The sequence below is a fragment of the Emys orbicularis genome, chromosome 3, assembly GCF_028017835.1.
Source record: "Emys orbicularis isolate rEmyOrb1 chromosome 3, rEmyOrb1.hap1, whole genome shotgun sequence".
NCBI classification, from domain to species: Eukaryota; Metazoa; Chordata; order Testudines; family Emydidae; genus Emys; species Emys orbicularis.
Genome location: NC_088685.1, coordinates 108,891,102 through 108,910,432, shown reverse-complemented (window position 1 = coordinate 108,910,432; position 19,331 = coordinate 108,891,102). Strand labels below are relative to the sequence as shown.

At 42.3% G+C, this 19,331-nt stretch overlaps 1 protein-coding gene across 1 annotated transcript in view; it reads left to right on the top strand.

Annotated features, from left to right (window-relative positions):
• The window catches only part of TXLNB (taxilin beta), a 40,609-nt gene extending 22,190 nt beyond the window's left edge, over positions 1–18,419 (top strand). Inside the window, exons 5-9 of the mRNA XM_065400981.1 lie at positions 1,391–1,510; positions 5,837–5,911; positions 12,241–12,333; positions 16,401–16,496; positions 17,859–18,419. Coding sequence (XP_065257053.1) covers positions 1,391–1,510; positions 5,837–5,911; positions 12,241–12,333; positions 16,401–16,496; positions 17,859–18,419 — 945 coding nt within the window. The remainder of the gene's footprint in view (positions 1–1,390; positions 1,511–5,836; positions 5,912–12,240; positions 12,334–16,400; positions 16,497–17,858) is intronic.
• Positions 18,420–19,331: the final 912 nt, after the last annotated feature.

The window sequence follows — 19,331 nt, the reverse complement described above, 5'->3', positions numbered from 1 at the left end:
CAAAATGTTTTGTTCAGATTTAGACTTTATTTTTAAGCTTTTTTTAGAATAAATTAACTAAAATTTTGAAATGTAAAGTCATTTCAAACCATAAAACAAAAGTTTTCTATTAGAAAATGTCAAAACAGGATGTTTTTGACCATTTAAAAACTTTTTTCTCAAAATTTTTTCAAATCGAGAAATTAGTTGAAAGCAACCCTTTCCTGTGGACAGTTTTGGTTTCATAAATCGGCATTTTCCTACATACAAAAAAGTTACATTGGAAAATTCCCAACCAGCTCTAATGATTTACTCAACACAGCAAGAGTGAGGTGAGTCATTGATGATATTTCTTTTGGGAGAGGCTGCTATAGAGTCATAGATTCAAAGGCCAGATGCACCATGAGATTATCTAGTCTGACCTCCTGTATATTTCACCCAATAATTTCTGCATCAAACCCATGTTATGTGGTTGAGCTAGAACACAAGTAAGTACCAGGAGGAAACAATGGTCAATAAGGGCTCAACCCCACGAAGTGCTGAGTACTCTGGCCTGATCCAGTAAAGTACTGAAGCACGTGCTGAACTTTACATGTGTGTGTGTAGTCCCATTGCCTCAGCAAGACAGCTCATATGCTTAAACTTAAGCATGTCCTCAAGTACTTTGTTGTGTCAGGCCAGAATGCTCAGCATCTTGCAGACTGAAGCCCAAAGGGCCCCATCCTGTTTAGAGTTCTGTCCAGATGAATCCCTGCACCCACACTGAGCTATTTGCAGGGTTGGGGCCTAAAATCTCTGTTTTCACTTTATAGGATCAATTGGCTTTGATATTTGAATCTAATATGCTCCATCTGTCAAAATCTTGACCAGTTAACAGCACCAATAAACTGTGTTATGCATGTTCATGATCTAATGAGCAATCATTTGAGATATGAGTAATCTTTCTGATTATACTAATGAGTTTATATGTGGATATTGTACATTCTAATGCACAGTATTGGAAAAGGTCCCCAGGACTTTTTTGTTATTATAAATTTAAACTAATACAAACTTGGTTTCACTTCTAGACTAAATTCTGGTACAATTTGTTCTTATGACAAGAACTATCGTTTTCTAATAACTGCAATAGGCTGGGAATATTTGGGGTTTCCATTTGTAGAGCCCTTCTCAGATACAAAAATTGGATCTGCATCCAATAGGTGATCTACAAAGATGGTAAGCAATACAACCGCATCTGCATCCACATCCGCAGATATAAAGTAGATATCCATGGATTTGCAGGGCTCTAGCCATTTGCAGTATTTTGGCCTTTATGCTTGTTCTAGTAGGCAGCCATACGTGTGTGAGCATGCAGGTGTGTGTATGTCACTACATCCGCAATTTCAGCACAGCAGAGTTTGTTTTCTTGCAGCAACTTGATAAAATATTTAAGCACAGAGAACTTCAACAGAAACTGGTGGATGCCAAGTTGGAGCAGTCACAGGAAATGATGAAAGAAGCAGAGGAGCGACATGAACGAGAAAAGGAATACGTACTTATCTATCTAATCTGTCTGCTTATTTGTCTGTCTGTCTTTAGATAAAAGATGGGCCCAAATCACCCCTGAATACTGTTTCACCACTATAATTGGCTTTGCAGGTCTGAGTTGTGATACAGTGACAGGGCAGTGTGAGGGAAACTTTCACGGCTGTTGCCTCTGGTGTGACTGTACTATAGATACAGGAATGCAGCCTCCAGGGCTGCCAGATTGCCACCTTTTCTTAGTGCATGGCTAATTCATCAGTCATGGGGCCAGATCATGCTACCAGTCCTAAAGCACCAATCCCCATCAATCCCTGCCAAAGACATTTCCCCATAGGGCTCTGATGACCCCACTGAATGTTCCTGAATTCCAATTGGGCCCAGCTGCTAATCTGAAAGGGTAGAGGGTGTCTCCAGTAGAGGTTGCAGGCAGTGGTGAGCAGAGAAGCCAATGAAGGAGTTTCGAGTGTATCATCCAGTAATCAAATCAACAGGTGCTGAAAGTGGAACCCCTAGAGGTGCTGTCCCTCTCAGAATGTGAGGCCCAGAGTTGTCACCTCTGCTGACTCTGTCTAGAAAACCCTTCTCCAAAAGCATTTTAGCCAGACTATATGGACTTATTTCCATTTTTTCATGAAGTAGTGAAAAATCAATATTCTTTGTACATGGTTTTCAAGAGAGGGGAATTTTCTTTGCAATTCTCCTGTATGACTAGCACCTACGAAAGAGTAAATTCAAGAAATGGTTCAATTAGCTATAAAATCATAAAGGATGCGCGTATAATAATACATACTTATGCTTAAATAATTTTATGAACATTAACTGAATTAATGCTTGCAGCCTGCCTTTGAGGTAGGCAAGTATGTATTATTACCACTTGGTAATAATACAGCCCAAACTCAGTCAAAGATGTTAAGTGACTGTATAGGCGCTGACTCTGTGGGTGCTCCAGCCTTGGAGCACCCACAGAAAAAAATTAGTGGGTGCTTAGCACCCACGGGCAGCCATCTTCTCCCTCCCCCCCAGCACCTCCTGCCCGCCTGCTGCCCCACCGATCAGCGCCTCCCCCTACCTCCAGGCGCCTACCACCAACCACGATCAGCTGTTTCACAGCATGCTGGAGGCTCTGGGAGGGAGGGGGAGGAGTGGGGATGGGACACGCTGTGGGGAGGGGGCAGAAGCGGGCAGGCGGGCGTGGGAGTTTGGGAGAAGGGATGGGATGGGTGCAGGGCCTGGGGTGGAGTGGGGGCGGGAAGAGGCGGGACGGGGGTGGGAGTTGGGGGAAGGGGTTGGATGGGGGTGTAGTCTGGGGTGGAGCAGGGGTTTGAGCACCAGAGGAAGCCGGCGCCTATGAGTGACTGGCCCAAAGCCATGCGATGAGTCAGTGTCAGAGTAGGATTGGTACACTGGAATTCATCATTCACAGTCCGGTATCCAGACTACAGGACTATACTTGTCCTCCATCTGAATCATATTGCACACTACTGAGTTCAAGGCACCATGCTATTAAAATATATGTAATTAAGGCATTTATGATGCAGCCCTCTTAGGATGAGCTCAGTAGTATAGAAGGGCAAACTTCAATCACAGACAGCACTTGCTGGAAAAGTCTTTCAGGGACAGAACTATCTTACAACTCTCTATGTACCATTTTGCAGAGCTCTCCCCATCAGTTTTGCATCAGGTTTTTAGCTTTTTCAAGCTATTTTTTAATAACGTGTTTTATTCTTATAGTTATCCAATTAGTCTTTGAATTATAATTTTTTCGTCTTAACTTCAACACCATACATGGTTTACTTGCCCCAGCACAAAACCTCTTTACCTCACTCAGCAAGAGCCACGGGATCTACAAAAATGTACAAGGAGGGACATTTGTGCAGTGATATTTTTAAAATGTGCTCTTGCTTCTTAGGAACGTACCCACTGAATATTAAACAAACCCTGAAATTCAAAGTGCCAGTGCTTCGAGCAAACGTGGCACTGTACTGCATGCAGTATTGTGAAGCAGGTTTCTCCAGTGGATTCCTTCTCCTCTAACTTCCCCCCAAAATCTTGATCACTCAGCCCAGCTATTGAGGTCAGGCAGCAGGGCCAGGATTTATTTAATATAAGTACCAATTGAGAAAACAAGTTAGTCACCTAATAAAAATTGTCTAATTGACCGAGCCTGCAAGGCCCCACACTCAGCTCACTGGAGGTTGTCTCTAACATAATAACTTTTGAACACTGCATCCGATCAATTCTAAAATGCCCAGAAGTGTTCTAGGTATCAATGGGCAGAGCCCTAATCATCTTGGTGAAAGTGGAAAAGCCCGATTTCCACTGTGAGAGGAAAATCAGGCCCACCGCATGCCCACTTGGTGCTGCAGGTGGCAGAATCGCTCTGACAGCCCCTGCTGATGCTGACACGTCACAGGCAGCCCCTTCAGACACTGCTCTCTCTCGTGGGCTGTACAGCTTGGCCTATAGAAGCAATGAAGAGTGTGATCCTCTAGTAAAAATGTAACATTTAGTACTATGTGTTCTTCTTTAGCGGTTAGCACAACCTGAGGATGTGTTAGCACACGGCTTCAATGGCCTACGGTAGATTTTCTCCATCATCCTACATTTGGTTGGTGTTGCTTTGACACCCCAATGTGCCATCAATTGTCATTACTTGCAATACAATGTTGTATCTGCAATTAATTGCAGGTGTAATTTAGGTCATACTAGACTTCTAAGTGCCTGATTTGAAGGCACAGTCAGGTACTTGAACATATAGTTTACGTGAATTTGCAAATCTGTGGGTGCAAAAAGGAGAGCCTAGATTTGAAAATCTAGCCTATAATATTTCTTGTTACACCTTGCCTTAAAACAGATTGTAAACTGTTAGGCACAGAGACTGTCCTTTAGTCTGTGTTTATAATGCATACCACAATGGGGCCTGCCTGGTCCTGACTGGGGTCTCAGGCCACTACCATAACACAAATACCAAACAATAACATAATTTTTCTAAACATTGCATTAAATATTTTTATTATGAATTGGTCTCCGAGTTGAGTCCGCCCTTATTATCACTTCACATTTTATCAATACAAATACTAGTTTTCATGATTCAGTTTCTACCAGTTTGTTTTTTGCAGAGTATCTCGGGCTGCCTAAGACTGCACATTAATTTGTGTAGCCACTCTGTGGTTTGTTTGTGTTACAGAAAAGTTTATTAACTCCTGGATTTTAACAAGCTGCAGAAATAGTGCAGTGTGATAATATGTGGGAAGGATTTCATTATTGTCCAAAAATACTACTTTTTCTGCTTCATTTTAACTCTGTTTTGTTGTAGCAGGGGACCTATGGGTCTGACCTTGGGTCTCTTCATCATCCTAGCCAGGATGCCTGTCAAGGTGACCCTTATGAAAATTTAAGAAATAAAGATCAAAGCCCAGGCAGTTTTGGGAATTAATGACTGGCCTGGACACCAAATGGCCCTGAGGCTTTTCAAAGTTTTGTTTCAAACCATTAGACCCAACCAACCTGTAATTCCTCAAGAAGCAACCATGTAGGTGCCAAAAAGGGAGACCTGGACTTGAAAATCCAGCGCAGCATGCAAATGTTAACACAATTAAGTATTCTTCACATATGTTTTTTACATACTTCCTCAAGAAACAGGGGGTAGCCGTGTTAGTCTGTATTTACAAAAACAACAAGGAGTCTGGTGGCACCTTAAAGACTAATAGATTTATTTGGGCATAAGCTTTCGTGGGTAAAAACCTCACTTCTTCGAAAGCTTATGCCCAAATAAATCTGTTAGTCTTTAAGGTGCCACCAGACTCCTTGTTGTTTTCCTCAAGAAAGTGATTCAGAAATTAGAGCCCATCTAACCAAGATTCATCCACACCATCTCTTCATGCTGGGTGGCCTTCCATAGGATCCCTTGGATTATATATGTATCTATCACTGCCTATTAAATTGACCTTGGCCAGAACTTGGGATCCTAGCCAAAATGATCTAAACATTGAAATCCTGAATCCATTAAAGTCAATGGGATTTTACCCAACTGGCTGAGTAAAGGATATACAGGTATATTTCCTTAGGTGCTGGATGGCCACGTTGTATACAACATATAGGAGCTTCTACCCCAACTATTTTTGAAATCCCAGTTTTTTTTCACTGAATCCCCACCCCATAATTTTCAAACTCATGCTAATGGCCCCAATCTAGATAGACTCTTTGTGCAGCACATGACTGGAATTTATTCCAGCTATTTCCAAAGATACTAATGTAAAGTAGTTGGACTGCCAGGCTTTATCATTGCAAAGGCACAGAAACAACTATTTTCTCTCTGTTGCTCTAAACACAGCTACTGACTCAAGCTGCAGAATGGAAGCTCCAGGCAAAAATGTTGAAGGAACAGGAGACTGTACTACAGGCCCAGGTGAAGTTGATTGCATGGTGTGCCTTTGTTTGCCCATTTTTAGTCCACGCACCACATTCCAGGTAAAGTATTCCAAAAGCTTTGTATGTATTCCCCCTAAGCCTACACTGTACTAATGGAATCAGGCTATATTCACGCATGTAGTACAACAGTGCACCACACTGAAGTGTTTGCATGTGCATACAATACTGAGCCACAAAGCTCTATGCTGTAATAATGTTGGATGCCCATACCAGTATACTCACCATAACTCTTTCTCAGCCAAGACCTACACGCCCTCTGAGGCTCCAGTCCAGCAAAGCACTGAAGCACATACTTAACTTTAAGCACATGAGTCACAGTGAAGTCAGTTGTTAAGCACATCCTTAAGTGCTTTGCTGGAATCGGGCCTGAACGCAGAATTCTCATTAACTTCCATGGGAGTTCCAAGCACAGAGTGCTTGTACAAATGGGCCTTTTGTGCTTTCTGCTGAACAGGGCATAAAACAGTGTTTGAAAAATACATTAAAATGAAATTTATTACACAAACTATCACACAAATAAGGCTGGAGTGAAATGCAATGGCAGCCAAATAACATACAACTAATACAAAAACATACAACAGTCACTCCATCACACAGAGTGACACAATACCAGACCTGAAATGTGGGTACATATGATGTGTATACCAAAAAGAGAAAATAGCAATAGCTTTTCCTAGCCTTATGGAAATACCTAATGGAAATCGTCATAGAGAATGATCTTCTTTTAGGATTTAAATGAGAATTACCTCCATTTAGTAGAAATTTTAAACCAGCCTATAGTACTCTATAGCCCAGAGAGAATTCACTGTTAAATGTTGGTGGTCCTCAGAGCACTTGCTGGAGATCCCTGGAGAGCTCAGAGCAGGTCTGCCAAACACAGTGGTGAAAACCGTGACAATGATACTTGACAATGGCTCAGTACTTCGTCTGCACTGGTGCTTCCATTATTATAATCACCAGGCAAATTGCACAGGCTATAGCTATGGGGGGGAGTTTTATGGAAAATGACTGTTGTAGACAGAGCCTCGGTGACTTGGGGGCTACTTATGGGCTAGAACGTAATTTTATAATCTGCCCACAGTAAAGGGCAACATCTTCCCAGGCGCAGCCCAGGGATGGCGTTGTGACTCAGAGCATCAAAATTCACCCCCTCTGGGTGAGGAGTAAGGTATTTATCCCTTTTCATGGAGTACATATCCCCTGCTCTGTACCCTGCCAACTATTCTGGCCTGCAAGTAAGGTGAAGCAAAGCCAGGTCTCCTCCCACTCCACACCTTCTCTCTGCCCAATTGCTCACAGTGCATAGTACTGGGTGTGTAGATCCGGGTCTACCCCTGTAGTCAGACTCACAATCCAAGTATGGTGACCTAACATCCCTGTGCAGCCAAGTAAGAGCTGTGACAGTCTAGCCATCAGTCAACAAGGTGAGAAGGATATGGTCCTTTATGCAGTTTTTCAAAGGTTAAAATAAGCACGGAAGAAACTGAAAAATATTAAATAAACTTATTCTGCACCTACTGTTTATGGACTTCAATTTGATAGGTTCTCCAATCAGACCTCACAGGCCTCCTGAGGAGTCAGTCCCCAATTTTCTTTGAGTGTTTTTAATTAAGCCTTTATGTTCAGCTAGAAAGAGTTTTGTATATCAGCCAGACCTCACTAGCCAGTTTAATGAAATTGAACATGAGAGAATATATTAAACATGCATTTCAAGTGGTAATAATAGTAATAAAGGAATCCACTCAAGCCTCTCTCGGACTGCCTTAGTTGGGAGTTAAGGCCCTGATTTTAATGGGACTATTCACATGCTTAAATTAAGCATGTGCTTAAGTGTTCTGCTGGATTGGGACACAGGTGTGGGAGTTCCATCACTTTGACAACTGCATCCATCGGGAATGGTGCAATAATAACGTGAGAGACACCACTCCATTTCCTAGGGAGGATCCTGTGAGGTGCTGTGCACCCTCAACTCTCACTGAATTGAATGGAAGTTGATGGTGCTAGCACTTTGCTGACTCGGGCCCTTAAACAGTACAGTGTTCCTTATGCTGGAGAACGCTGCACTCCAAAGGATTAAAGGCATTTGGCATTGGCTCACAGAACATGCCCACGGTGGGGCTGTGGTGCTACTCAGCAGCATGACACACAGCCTCTCCAGGCGTGTCACTTGTGTTGGCTCTTTTAGCTTTGTATTTTGAAACAAAGTGAAGGATAAAAGTTAGCTGAGGCCTTTAATTTATATTATTTTCTGTGTCAGAGAACAAATTGACTATAAAAAATCAAAGTGAATATAGCAAATTTGATGAACTAATGAGTCCTTCCTGTAATTCATCAACCAAAGATTACAGAGAGGCCACTATCACACTGGGGACTTGTTAATTTAACACACTACTCTTTTCTCATTCAATAGCCTCATTAGCAATATGGTGTTAAAATATCTCTGTTTCCTATAGCACTACTCCTACAAATTCATACCTCTTTTACCACAGGTGTGCACTCTCAGAAGGAATTTGAATGAAACCATAGGACCACACAATGCAGTCAAGTGTTTTTTGTCTCCCTCATCTGAGAACATGGCACATGCTCATGGGGAGAGACAACTCTGCATGTACCCTAGCACTATAAAACACATTTACTTGTTTATTACTTGTGTGTACTCAGGTACAATATGAATGATTATTATTTGTGTTATGGTACTGCGTAGAGGCCTGAGCCAACGTCCGTACTAGTCATTGTACAATCACATAGGGTACGACTAGTCTAACTGGGTGGGGAAGGGGGAGTTCCAGCTGAGGTAGATATACATGTGCTAGTTCTGATCTAGCTAGCAAACTCGAAAAACCCAAGGGTAGCTCTGGCAGCGCAAGCAGTGTGAGGGGCTAGCCACCCAAATGAGTACCTAGGGTCCCTTGTGGGACTGTACTTAGGGCAGCTAACCTGTCTCTGTAGCTACATGTACATTTTTGGCACGCTAGCTCGATCAAAGCTAGCCTGCATACATCTACCCAAGCTGGAAATTACATCCTCCAGCTCAAGTGTCAATGTACCCTTAGTGAGAGACAGTCCCTACCCCAAAGGGCTTATAATCTAAATAAACAAGACAAAGGGTGGCAGGGAAACAGAGGCACAGTGACTTGCTCAAGACAGCAGCAGAGCTAAGATTAGAACCAAAGTCTCCTGACTCCCAGTCTAGTGCCCTATACAGTATTGTTACAGCAGTATTAGTATTGTTAAGCATCTGATTAACAGTTCTGTCTACACTGCATCATTAACCCAAGTGACTGGCACCTAAATTTGACCATTCAGGTTACGTTAGCCAGGGCGCAATCATCCCCACTGCACAGCCCTCCCCATGTTACTGTGTGCTCCCTGTTTTCTGCACTCAGCCGGGTGTGTCTGGGGACATAGCTTGTGGTTCTTTGTGCCAAGATGTTTTAGGATTCTTTCCCAGCCAACTACGCCAATTGCAGGAGAACTTGTCTGTCATTTGGGAGGAATTGTGAGAAGGACTTTGGAAGACTATTGGCACTTGTACGATTTTGCCTGATCCTCACTGTAAAGTGGGTGGGTTCCAGTCTGAGCATCCCAGATAGGTAAGCTAGCCTGTGCTTAAAGCATCTCCAAGCCCATGTCAGAGGTTTTTGTGTGTGGACAGTAGGAGGGTTAGGGCTAAAACCTATGTAAGAGCCTCGATTAACTGTGCAGTGTAGACATCCATCCTTAAACCATCCATCAGATCCCAAGGGCATGATACTCAGAAGACTCACAGTTCCCATTTGAATTGTGGGAGCTCACACCATTAAAAAAATCAAACCTTTGCAAATACTAAAGGTCTCCATGACCACTTGCCAGAGCCACAAGTAATCTGAATATAAATTGTACATAGGTTTAAAATCAAAACTAAATGCACACAACTATAAATAGCATTTGGTTATGTTTTGTCTCTTCCTTGATAGCTAAGTAGAAATTGTTTGTTGTTGGCACCAACCAAACCGAAAGCTTTTCGTTAGTTGACTTAGTCATCTCCCTGCAGGTACAGGAGAGGTCAGCCTCTGGCCACATGTTTAAATTCTGCAGGCTGCTTCTGAACTTTAGGTTGCATATTGGACCACCCTGCCTTGGAAATTGTGTGTTATGCCAAACTCTTTTGCTAAGAAGAGCTGTCAAGCTGGACAGCTGAACTGTCTTGTTGGCTGAACATTCCTGGGTGCTGCTGTGGAATCAGAATGTAACATTTCAATATCATCTGCTTTTCTTTTGTCCAGAAGTGTAGATAAATATAATTTATCTTTTTACATCATGTATTTCTTTGAAGTTTTAGTAGGAAACTGCTTTCCCATTATGGAAAAGGGGAAGAGAACAGAACCTAAGTAATTCTTACAGAAAAATTAACTTTAGACAGGCCAAAATTTTCAAGAATGTTTACTGATTTCGGGTGCCTCCATTTTTGGGTTCACAAGTTTGAGCCAAGATGGTCACCCAAAAATTGAATCATGCAGGTATGTCTACACTGCAATGTAAGCCCAGGATTAGTAGAACTTGAGTTAGCAGACCCTAGGTTAATAAAGATGCCTAGGTCTGGGCATCTACATTCAACTTTAACTCTAGTTTAGGAATTGTTGAATCCTGGGTCCCAACCTTGGAGTCTAGAATCTACACTGCATTATGTGGGCCTGAGTCCAACCACCCAAAACCCAGACATCCTAGCACCATCCCAAAATGTGGCTGCTCTAGCCCTCTGTTCTTGGTGCAGTGTGGGAACACTTGACTGTCCACCAATTGACTGTCCAGAGGACAAAGAACATCAGTCTATGGGATTGTGGGATACTTTTGGTGGACTCCCAGAGCATGAGTCCAGTAGGGCTGTATCTAAACTGCAAAGCAATAGGGCTAGAACTCCGGGTCCCAGCTTGACTCAGGCTCAGACCCTTCACCCCCATAGGGTTCTGGGACCCTGGCTCCAAGCCCTGGATTAGTGTGATTTGTATTTGGCAGAAGTGGGGCTAGAGTTAAGCCTGAGTTCAAACCCTGGGCTTACACTGCTGTGTAGACATACCTGCAAAGTCAGAGGCCAGCTCTAAAAAATGTGGCATTACTAATTTCAGATGTACTTTTTCAAGGATAGTAAAAGCAGATTAATAATGAAATATGGACCCTAACTGCTGGCACATTGTAATAACACCTTTCTCCTGCTTTGTTGCCCGCCCTCATGTGTGAACAGCAAAGTGAAATTGACAAGAGACCTTGCTACTCTGCTTTTGCTGGCCCAGCCTGCAGCTCCACTCCATGTACAAGCTACAAAGTAAAGCTGACTAGATTTCTTCTCAATTCACTCTTCTGCTTCCCTGTGAAGTGGCACAGCAGGTGGGGTCAGGGAGTTGAGTAGTGAGAGGAGCCCGGCTAGGGGGTGCAGGAAAGGGGAAAGCAACCAGAGAACATAAAGGTGTAGGGAGGAGAAAGGAAATAAATAAAAAGAGCACAAAGTGAGAAGGACAAGAAACAAGACTCGGAAAAAAGGAAAAAGGAACGGTAAAAAGGAAAGGAGAGAAAGGGAAAAGATTTAAAATAGGAAAAGTGAAGAGAGAGAAAAAGAAGCAAGAAGAATTGGGAGAGAGGATAGAAAGTGAGATAAATGGAAGAGAGTGAAGGAGGAGACACAAACACACAGATAAAAATAGGGAAGTCTGATAAAGGAAGGGAAGGAAAAGATGGAAATGGGCAGGAAATGTGTCACTTTGGGACAAGCTGCTGCCAACTGAGGTTCCCGGCTGACACGGGTCTACTATGCTTTTGTTACAAATGCTTCTTAAACTGCCCAGGCCACACTTGGCATTTTGGAAGGCATTGCAGTTAGGACTCTGAGCCCTTGGGTTCTTTACTAGGCTTTACTACTCGCTGCCCATCAGCCCTTAGGAAAGCCAAGTAGGTCAACATTTTTCAAGTAGCTACTTATTTGGAGTTCTTCCAATTTTTGGGTACCCACATGCCACTTTGAGCCTGATATTCAGAATGCTGAGCACTCACAGTTCCCACATACTTTTGAAAATATTGGCCTCAATCTTTCTGCTCTTCCTCATTTTATTCCTCTCTAATATAGGGATAATATAGTTCCCAACCTCATCAGGGGGTAGTGAGGCTAAGTTCACTAATGTGATGCTTTGAAAGCTGCTCTGCAAGCACAAAAGGATTATTATTGAATCATTGTGATTCCCTTTTCATTTAATTAACATTAAAATAAGGTGTATATTCATTCAATTTGCCCGCATGGAGCTTCTGAAACTGATCTGTTTGTTCCTGTGTATGTAGCTCACTCTCTATTCTGAAAGGTTTGAAGAATTTCAGAAAACACTGACAAAAAGCAATGAGGTGTTCGCCAGTTTCAAACAGGAGATGGAGAAAGTGAGTAGCGCATATCATTTCTAAAATCTGACACTTTCCAATTTGATACACATGATTCTCCTTTGCGATCATTTATCTTTGGATTGGGACATTTCTGTATGCTTGGGTGAAACAAACTAGTCCAAGTTTGAGTGGGATGTGAGTTGGGCTCAGGAAGACCAAACATATTGCAATATTGTTTTGATACTTTGTGAACATTTCTGATTTCTATCAACTGATATAATGTCTAATAGAAAAAGAGACCCACAATCTCCTCTTCACAGAAACTTATAGGATCAGCTCTTCAGCTGATGTAATAGACCTACGCCAGTTTACACCAGTTTGGAATCTGGCCCATTGTGTCTTAGCACTGGAAGTTAAAGCTTTCACTCTCTTCTCCAGCAAAGAAATAACAATTGTGTGAAAGAATAAAGAAATATAATCAATGAGCTACTTACAATCTAACCTGATGGCTCATATGATGGCCATTCAATACCATTTATGAATTGGCATAAAATGTTTAGTGTTGGCATAAATATTTAAGGTATAATTCACTGTTGCCCTGCACTTTATGCAGCCATTCACCCCACTGCCAAGGGAGTTTAAAATGCTACCTAGTCAGAGTTGTCTCCCCACTTTGCACTGGTGGTTTAAATGACTGCACAAAGTGCAACACAAGAGAGAATCTAGCCCTTAGTTTTCATGTTCCAGGGTCTCAAAATTCTGAGGTCCTGATTGAGAAGAGCTCTAGTTATCTTAAGTGGGAGTGAGGTCTGAGTAAAGACTGAAGGGAAGATTGTGGTATTTAGCTATTGGGCTGTTCTGAGAACAGTGCAGAGGTGATCATCCCAGAAGGCGCTCCACTAGGAGTTGTGCCTCGGGAGACACATACTGCACCTGCTCCCCTTAGAATAGCCAGACAAACCCTGCAGTCTGGGCAAAGGGCAAGGGCATGGCCCCACCTCTTCCCTGTGCCCATTTTGTGATGGTTTGCACTCCAGGGGGAAGCAGGAGCATGCTCAGGAGTTTGTGTCTGGACCAGTGCAGGAGTGCACAAAGGGAAAGAATCCCCATTCCTTCTCCTCTCCTGTTCAGGGGAAAGCACAGTCTACTCCTGAGCAGGACCTCAAGTGGGGAAATCTTAGACTGATAAGGAGGGAGAAAGAATCCCTGCCAAATGCCAGAAAATTCATTGTGAATTTAGTATAATGCAACCACCAGGGGCTTTGCTTCTGTGAGCATTTCAGTCATCCCAAACGGTGACAAGTGACTTCGGGGAGAGCTAGCAGCACTCAGTACCTCATAGAATCATAGAACTGGATGGGACCTTGAGAGGGCATCTAGTCCAGTCCCCTGCACTCAAGGCAGGACTAAGTATTATCTAGACCATCCCTGACAGGTGTTTGTCCAACCTGTTCTTAAAAACCTCTAAGGATGGGGATTGCTGCAATTAAGCCCATTGCTTCTTGTCCTATCCTCAGAGGTTAAAAAGAACAATTTTTCTCCCTTTTATGTATTTGAAAACTGTTATCATGTCCCCTCTCAATCTTCTCTTCTCCAGACTAAACAAACCCAATTTTTTCAATCTTCCCTCATAGGTCATGTTTTCTAGACCTATAATCATTTTTGTTGCTCTTCTCTGGACTTTCTCCAATTTGTCCACATCTTTCCTGAAATGTGGCACCCAGAACTGGACACAATACTCCAGTTGAGGCCTAATCAGCGCGGAGTAGAGTGGAAGAATTACTTCTCGTGTCTTGCTTACAATACTCCTGCTAATACATCCCAGAATGATGTTTGCTTTTTTTGCAACAGCGTTACACCATTGACTCATATTTAGCTTGTGATCCACTATGACCCCCAGATCCCTTTCCGCAGTACTCCTTCCTAGGCAGTCATTTCCCATTTTGTATGTGTGCAACTGATTGTTCCTTCCTAAGTGGAGTACTTTGCATTTGTCCTTATTAAATTTCATCCTATTTACTTCAGACCATTTCTCCAGTTTGTCCAGATCATTTTGAATTTTAATCCTATCCTCCAAAGCACTTGCAACCCCTCCCAGCTTGCTATCATCCACAAACTTTATAAGTGTACTCTCTATGCCATTATCTAAATCATGGATGAAGATATTGAACAGAACCGGACCCAGAACCGATCCCTGTGGGACCCCACTCGTTATGCCCTTCCAGCATGACAGTGAACCATGGATAACTACTCTCTGGGAATGATTTTCCAACCAGTTATGCACCCACATATAGTAGCTCCATCTAGGTTGCATTTCCCTAGTTTGTTATGAGAAGGTCATGCGAGACAGTATCAAAAGCCTTACTAAAATCAAGATATACCACATCTACCACTTCCCCCCTATCCACAAGGCTTGTTACCCTGTCAAAGAAAGCTATCAGGTTGGTTTGACACCATATGTTCTTGACAAATCCATGCTGACTGTTATTTATCACCTTATTATCTTCTAGGTGTTTGCAAATTGATTGCTTAATTATTTGCTCCATTATCTTTCCGGATACAGAAGTTAAGCTGACTGGTCTGTAATTCCCCGGGTTCTCCTTATTTCCCTTTTTATAGATTGGCACTATATTTGACCTTTTCCAGTCTTCTGGAATGTCTCCCGTCTTCCATGACTTTTCAAAGATAATTATTAATGGCTCAGATATCTCCTCAGTCAGCGCCTTGAATATTCTAGGATGCATTTCATCAGGCCCTGGTGATTTGAGGACATCTAACTTGTTTAAGTAATTTTTGACTTGTTCTTTCCCTATTTTAGACTCTGATCCTACTTCATTTTCACTGGCATTCACTATGTTGACATCCAATTGCCACCAACCTTCTTGGTGAAAACCGAAACAAAGAAGTCATTAAGCACCTCTGCCATTTCCACATTTTCTGTTATTGTCTTCCCCTCCTCATTGAGTAATGGCACTACTTCATCCTTGGTCTTCCTCTTGCTTCTAATATATTTGTAGAATGTTTTCTTGTTTCCTTTTATGTCCCTAGCTAGTTTGATCTCATTTTGTGCCTTGGCTTTTCTAATTTTGTCCCTACATACTTGTGTTATTTGTTTTTATTCATCCTTTGTAAATTGACCGCATTTCCACTTTTTGTAGGACTCTTTTTTGAGTTTTAGATCATTGAAGATCTCCTGTTTAAGCCAGGGTGGTCTCTTGCCATACTTCCTATCTTTCCTATGCAGTGGGATAGTTTGCTCTTGTGCCCTTAATAATGTCTCTTTGAAAAACTGCCAACTGTCTTCAATTGTTTTTCCCCTTAGACTTGCTTTTACCTACCATTTTACCTACCAACTCCCTGAGTTTGCTAAAGTCTGCCTTCTTGAAATCCATTGTCTTTATTGTGCTGTTCTCACAGCTACCATTCCTTAGAATCATGAACTCCACCATTTCATGATTACTTTCACCCAAGTTGCCTTCCACTTTCAAATTCTCAACCAGTTCCTCCCTATTTGTCAAAATCAAATCTAGAACAGCCTCTCCCCTACTAGCTTTCTCATAGGATTGGGCTCTAAGGAAATCAAAAGTCACCCTATCAAGTGTTTGTATTTGTTCACATTAAAACACTAGTAAGACTGCTATTGGCTGCAGACAGTAATCTTTGCAGCAGAAAGTGAGAGAGAATTGAGTGCTCAGTTTAGAAACTGGCCATTACTATTGGAGTAACCATTTTGTGCAGTCTATGGCACCAGGGTATCTCTTTCCTTCATGTAGATTTCCTTTGGGAAATATTAACTTTCCTTCATCACAGCCTTAACTATTTTTAACATGTATAATAATTTTTTAACCATGTAATACGTTTTTCCTATTTTGGAGCATGTGGGTGTGAATGGCAGGGGGTATTCACTTGTGTCAAATTTCAACGCTTGGGGAGTTGAAATTAAACCAGTCTCTTGCTATATGTTATTCCTCAGCCATCATTCTTTGATAATGCTCTATTCATTTTCACTGTAGTTAGTGGTAACAGATCTATAAGTAGAGGTTTAAGAAAAGATAACTAAAATGGTGTTCTAACTTCAATTAACATTTGGGATTCCTGCTGTGATTCTCTTCCTGCTTCTGTAGATGACAAAGAAGATGAAGAAGCTGGAAAAGGATACGGCTACATGGAAAGCCAGGTTTGAGAACTGTAATAAAGCTCTATTGGACATGATTGAAGAGGTGAGAAACCTACTTCACAATTTTTTTCATATTTTCAAGTTAATTAGGGGCTGATCCAAAGCCCACTAAAATCAATGGGAAAACTGGGCCCTTTTTCTTAGTATATGTTGATAACAGGGCCGGCTTCAGGCACCAGCTTAACAAGCAGGTACTTGGGGCGACCCAGGGAGAGGGGCGGCACCTGCGGCAATTCGGGGGCGGCAGGTTCCTCGCTCCCTCTAGGAGCGAAGGACCTGCCGCTGAACTGCCGCCGATCGCGGCTTTTTTTTTTTTTTTGCTTGGGGCGGCAGAAATGCTGGAGCCAGCCCTGGTTGATAAGGTCAGGTCTTGGAAAAAACATCATATCTGTTGAGGCCAAGATATTACTGGGTCTGGCTCTGTGCATACACTAACAGCTTGTCCACATGGGAAGTTAAGCCTAATTAATTAAAAGGGTGAATTTAAAGTGCATTAAACTCCCATGTGGATGCTCTCATTCAGAAGTGAAGTGGCCTTAGTTCACTTTAGATTAAGGCCACGTGACTTCTGAAAGAAAGTGTCCACACAGGGGTTTAATGTGCTTTAAATAATGCACTTTAAAGTCAGACTTTTGGTTAATTCAGCTTAATTTCCAATATAGAAGTCACTGGGGTCCACCATAGATTTAAATGTTCCCTACATAGAGAGATTGCATAGAAAATTAGTAGGGATGTGGAAACTGATTCAGATAAAATAAGAAGCTACCTAAAGTTTCATCCCAAACTTAAATGTAACCTGGACTACGTTTTTGAGGTTTGAAAAAAGAATGAATAGCGTCCCTGTTGCAACCTCCAGTATTGTCATTTTTGTGGACTTCTCCATCCAGCTAGAATCAGAAAATGTAGATGTCCACAAAATGCTGCAAAAGAGGCTGTTCTCACAGAATTTCCAGCCAACCAAAACCAAGATGGACTGCAAATATGAGGCAGCCTGTTCTCACGAAAATTCCAACACGGTGTTCCAGGAAGTCCAGATAAGCAATACAGCTTTTGGGTGCTTATCTGTACTGACATCCTGAATGTTTTATGATCCTTCTATCGCTAGAGATTATTCATGGCTATGCCTATGCCTCATATCTCTCGGTGAAATTCAGCCGAGTGCAGAGGACCTGCAGAATGCCTTATTCACCACGTAAGTGACACACTTCAGTGCACTGGGGTGAATTAGTACTTAGTTAGGAAGATTGTAATTGTATTTGATTACTTTGGGAACTCCAGCTACCTTGCAGTGAAGAACAGTTGCAAGTAACAAATTATATCTTTATAACTTTAACATACGTGTGTGAACCTCATGAATATGAACTCCATTTTCCTACACCTTTGCCTGATTTTGATTTGATCACAGAAAGCAATGAGGGCTAAGGAGTACGAGTGCTTCGTGCTGAAAATCCAGAGGCTAGAGAACCTTTGCAGAGCGCTGCAGGAAGAGAGGAATGAACTGTACAAAAAAATAAAAGAAGCAAAATTCACTAATGAGGAAGAGGAGGATGAGGAGGATAGAAATGATGACATCTTGGGAAAAGAGGCTGATGCAAGCCCTTCCGTTACTGAACAGGAGAGTGCAGAGCTGTCCATTGTTGATGAGAACATCCTGAAGAATCTAGCTGCAGCATTCATGGTGACCCATCACGTGCAGGATCCCCTCACAGTCTCCAGTGAGAACAGTAATCCAGAGCCGGCTGACCCTCAAGCATGCAGTCCTCTTTGTCTCACAGAGCCCGGGCTTCCTTCCCATCCCACCCCTCAGCCAGAGGCAGGGAATCCCTCTGGGCCGCTGAGTCTTGCTCTGAAGTCCACTGAATGTGTGCCAAAGGCTGAGAAATGTGAAGGAGCCCCAGCAGAGCAGCCTGCTCAAGGTCAGCCCACGCAGCAAACAGTAGATGCTGACATGGAAGGAGTAGATTAAACATAATGCTGTTTTCTGGTTTGTCTTTCTACCAGTCACAGCTCCATTTTCTCCCAAAATTGATTTTCTGGAAAAAAAAAAATAGGGCTTGAAAACATGCTCAAACGTGTTTTATAGCGATGTGTAATGCATCTTACCACTTTGCCACCACCACACACTAATAATGGGTTTGTTATTTTGGCTGTCCCTCACATATGCAAAGCATAATATTTTCTTAATGTCAGCAAAATATAACAAAATTACAGGATCTTCTTTCCAGGCATAATGAGTCATCTCACTCAACAAAATCCAGGCAAACTGTTGAGGTTTCATGTTTTAAGAATTGTTGCAATACAGATATACAGTTTTTAAAGCTATCTAATTAAACATATCAATTTGGCTTGATATTGCACAAAACATGCCCTGTTTAGAGGCCAGGTGAGCTTAATAAATGAGGTGATGAGGATTTGTGATCACAGCAGAAGCATTGATAGGGTAAATTGAAGCCCTTAAGAAGTACAATAATGGCACATTTTTGCAAAAGTTACCTGCACAAATCACTGACTTGTTATTGGAAATTTTGTATCTAAACACCCACACACAACTCCAAACATCTACCCCTAATTGCCATCTCTGTTCAGTGCTGTGATTATGTCATTGCTTTCAACAGAACCATAGTGAAAGGGGAAAATTCTTTGCGAGATGCCTCATAATATTGCTGTTTTAATCTTGCTTTTAAGCAACAGCCCTGCCTCAGCAGGAGCACCAGAGATTGTGTCTCAGGCAAGTATACTCTTTCCGTGCACAGGTGGTGTACAGTCTGCTCTGTCCACAGATTGCTCCCAGAAGCATAAGCCCTGGTGTTTAAGCTGGTGCAGTCAGGAACGGGAGCTGGGCTATGCTGCTTCCTCTTCATTCCCTTTTTGGTATCCT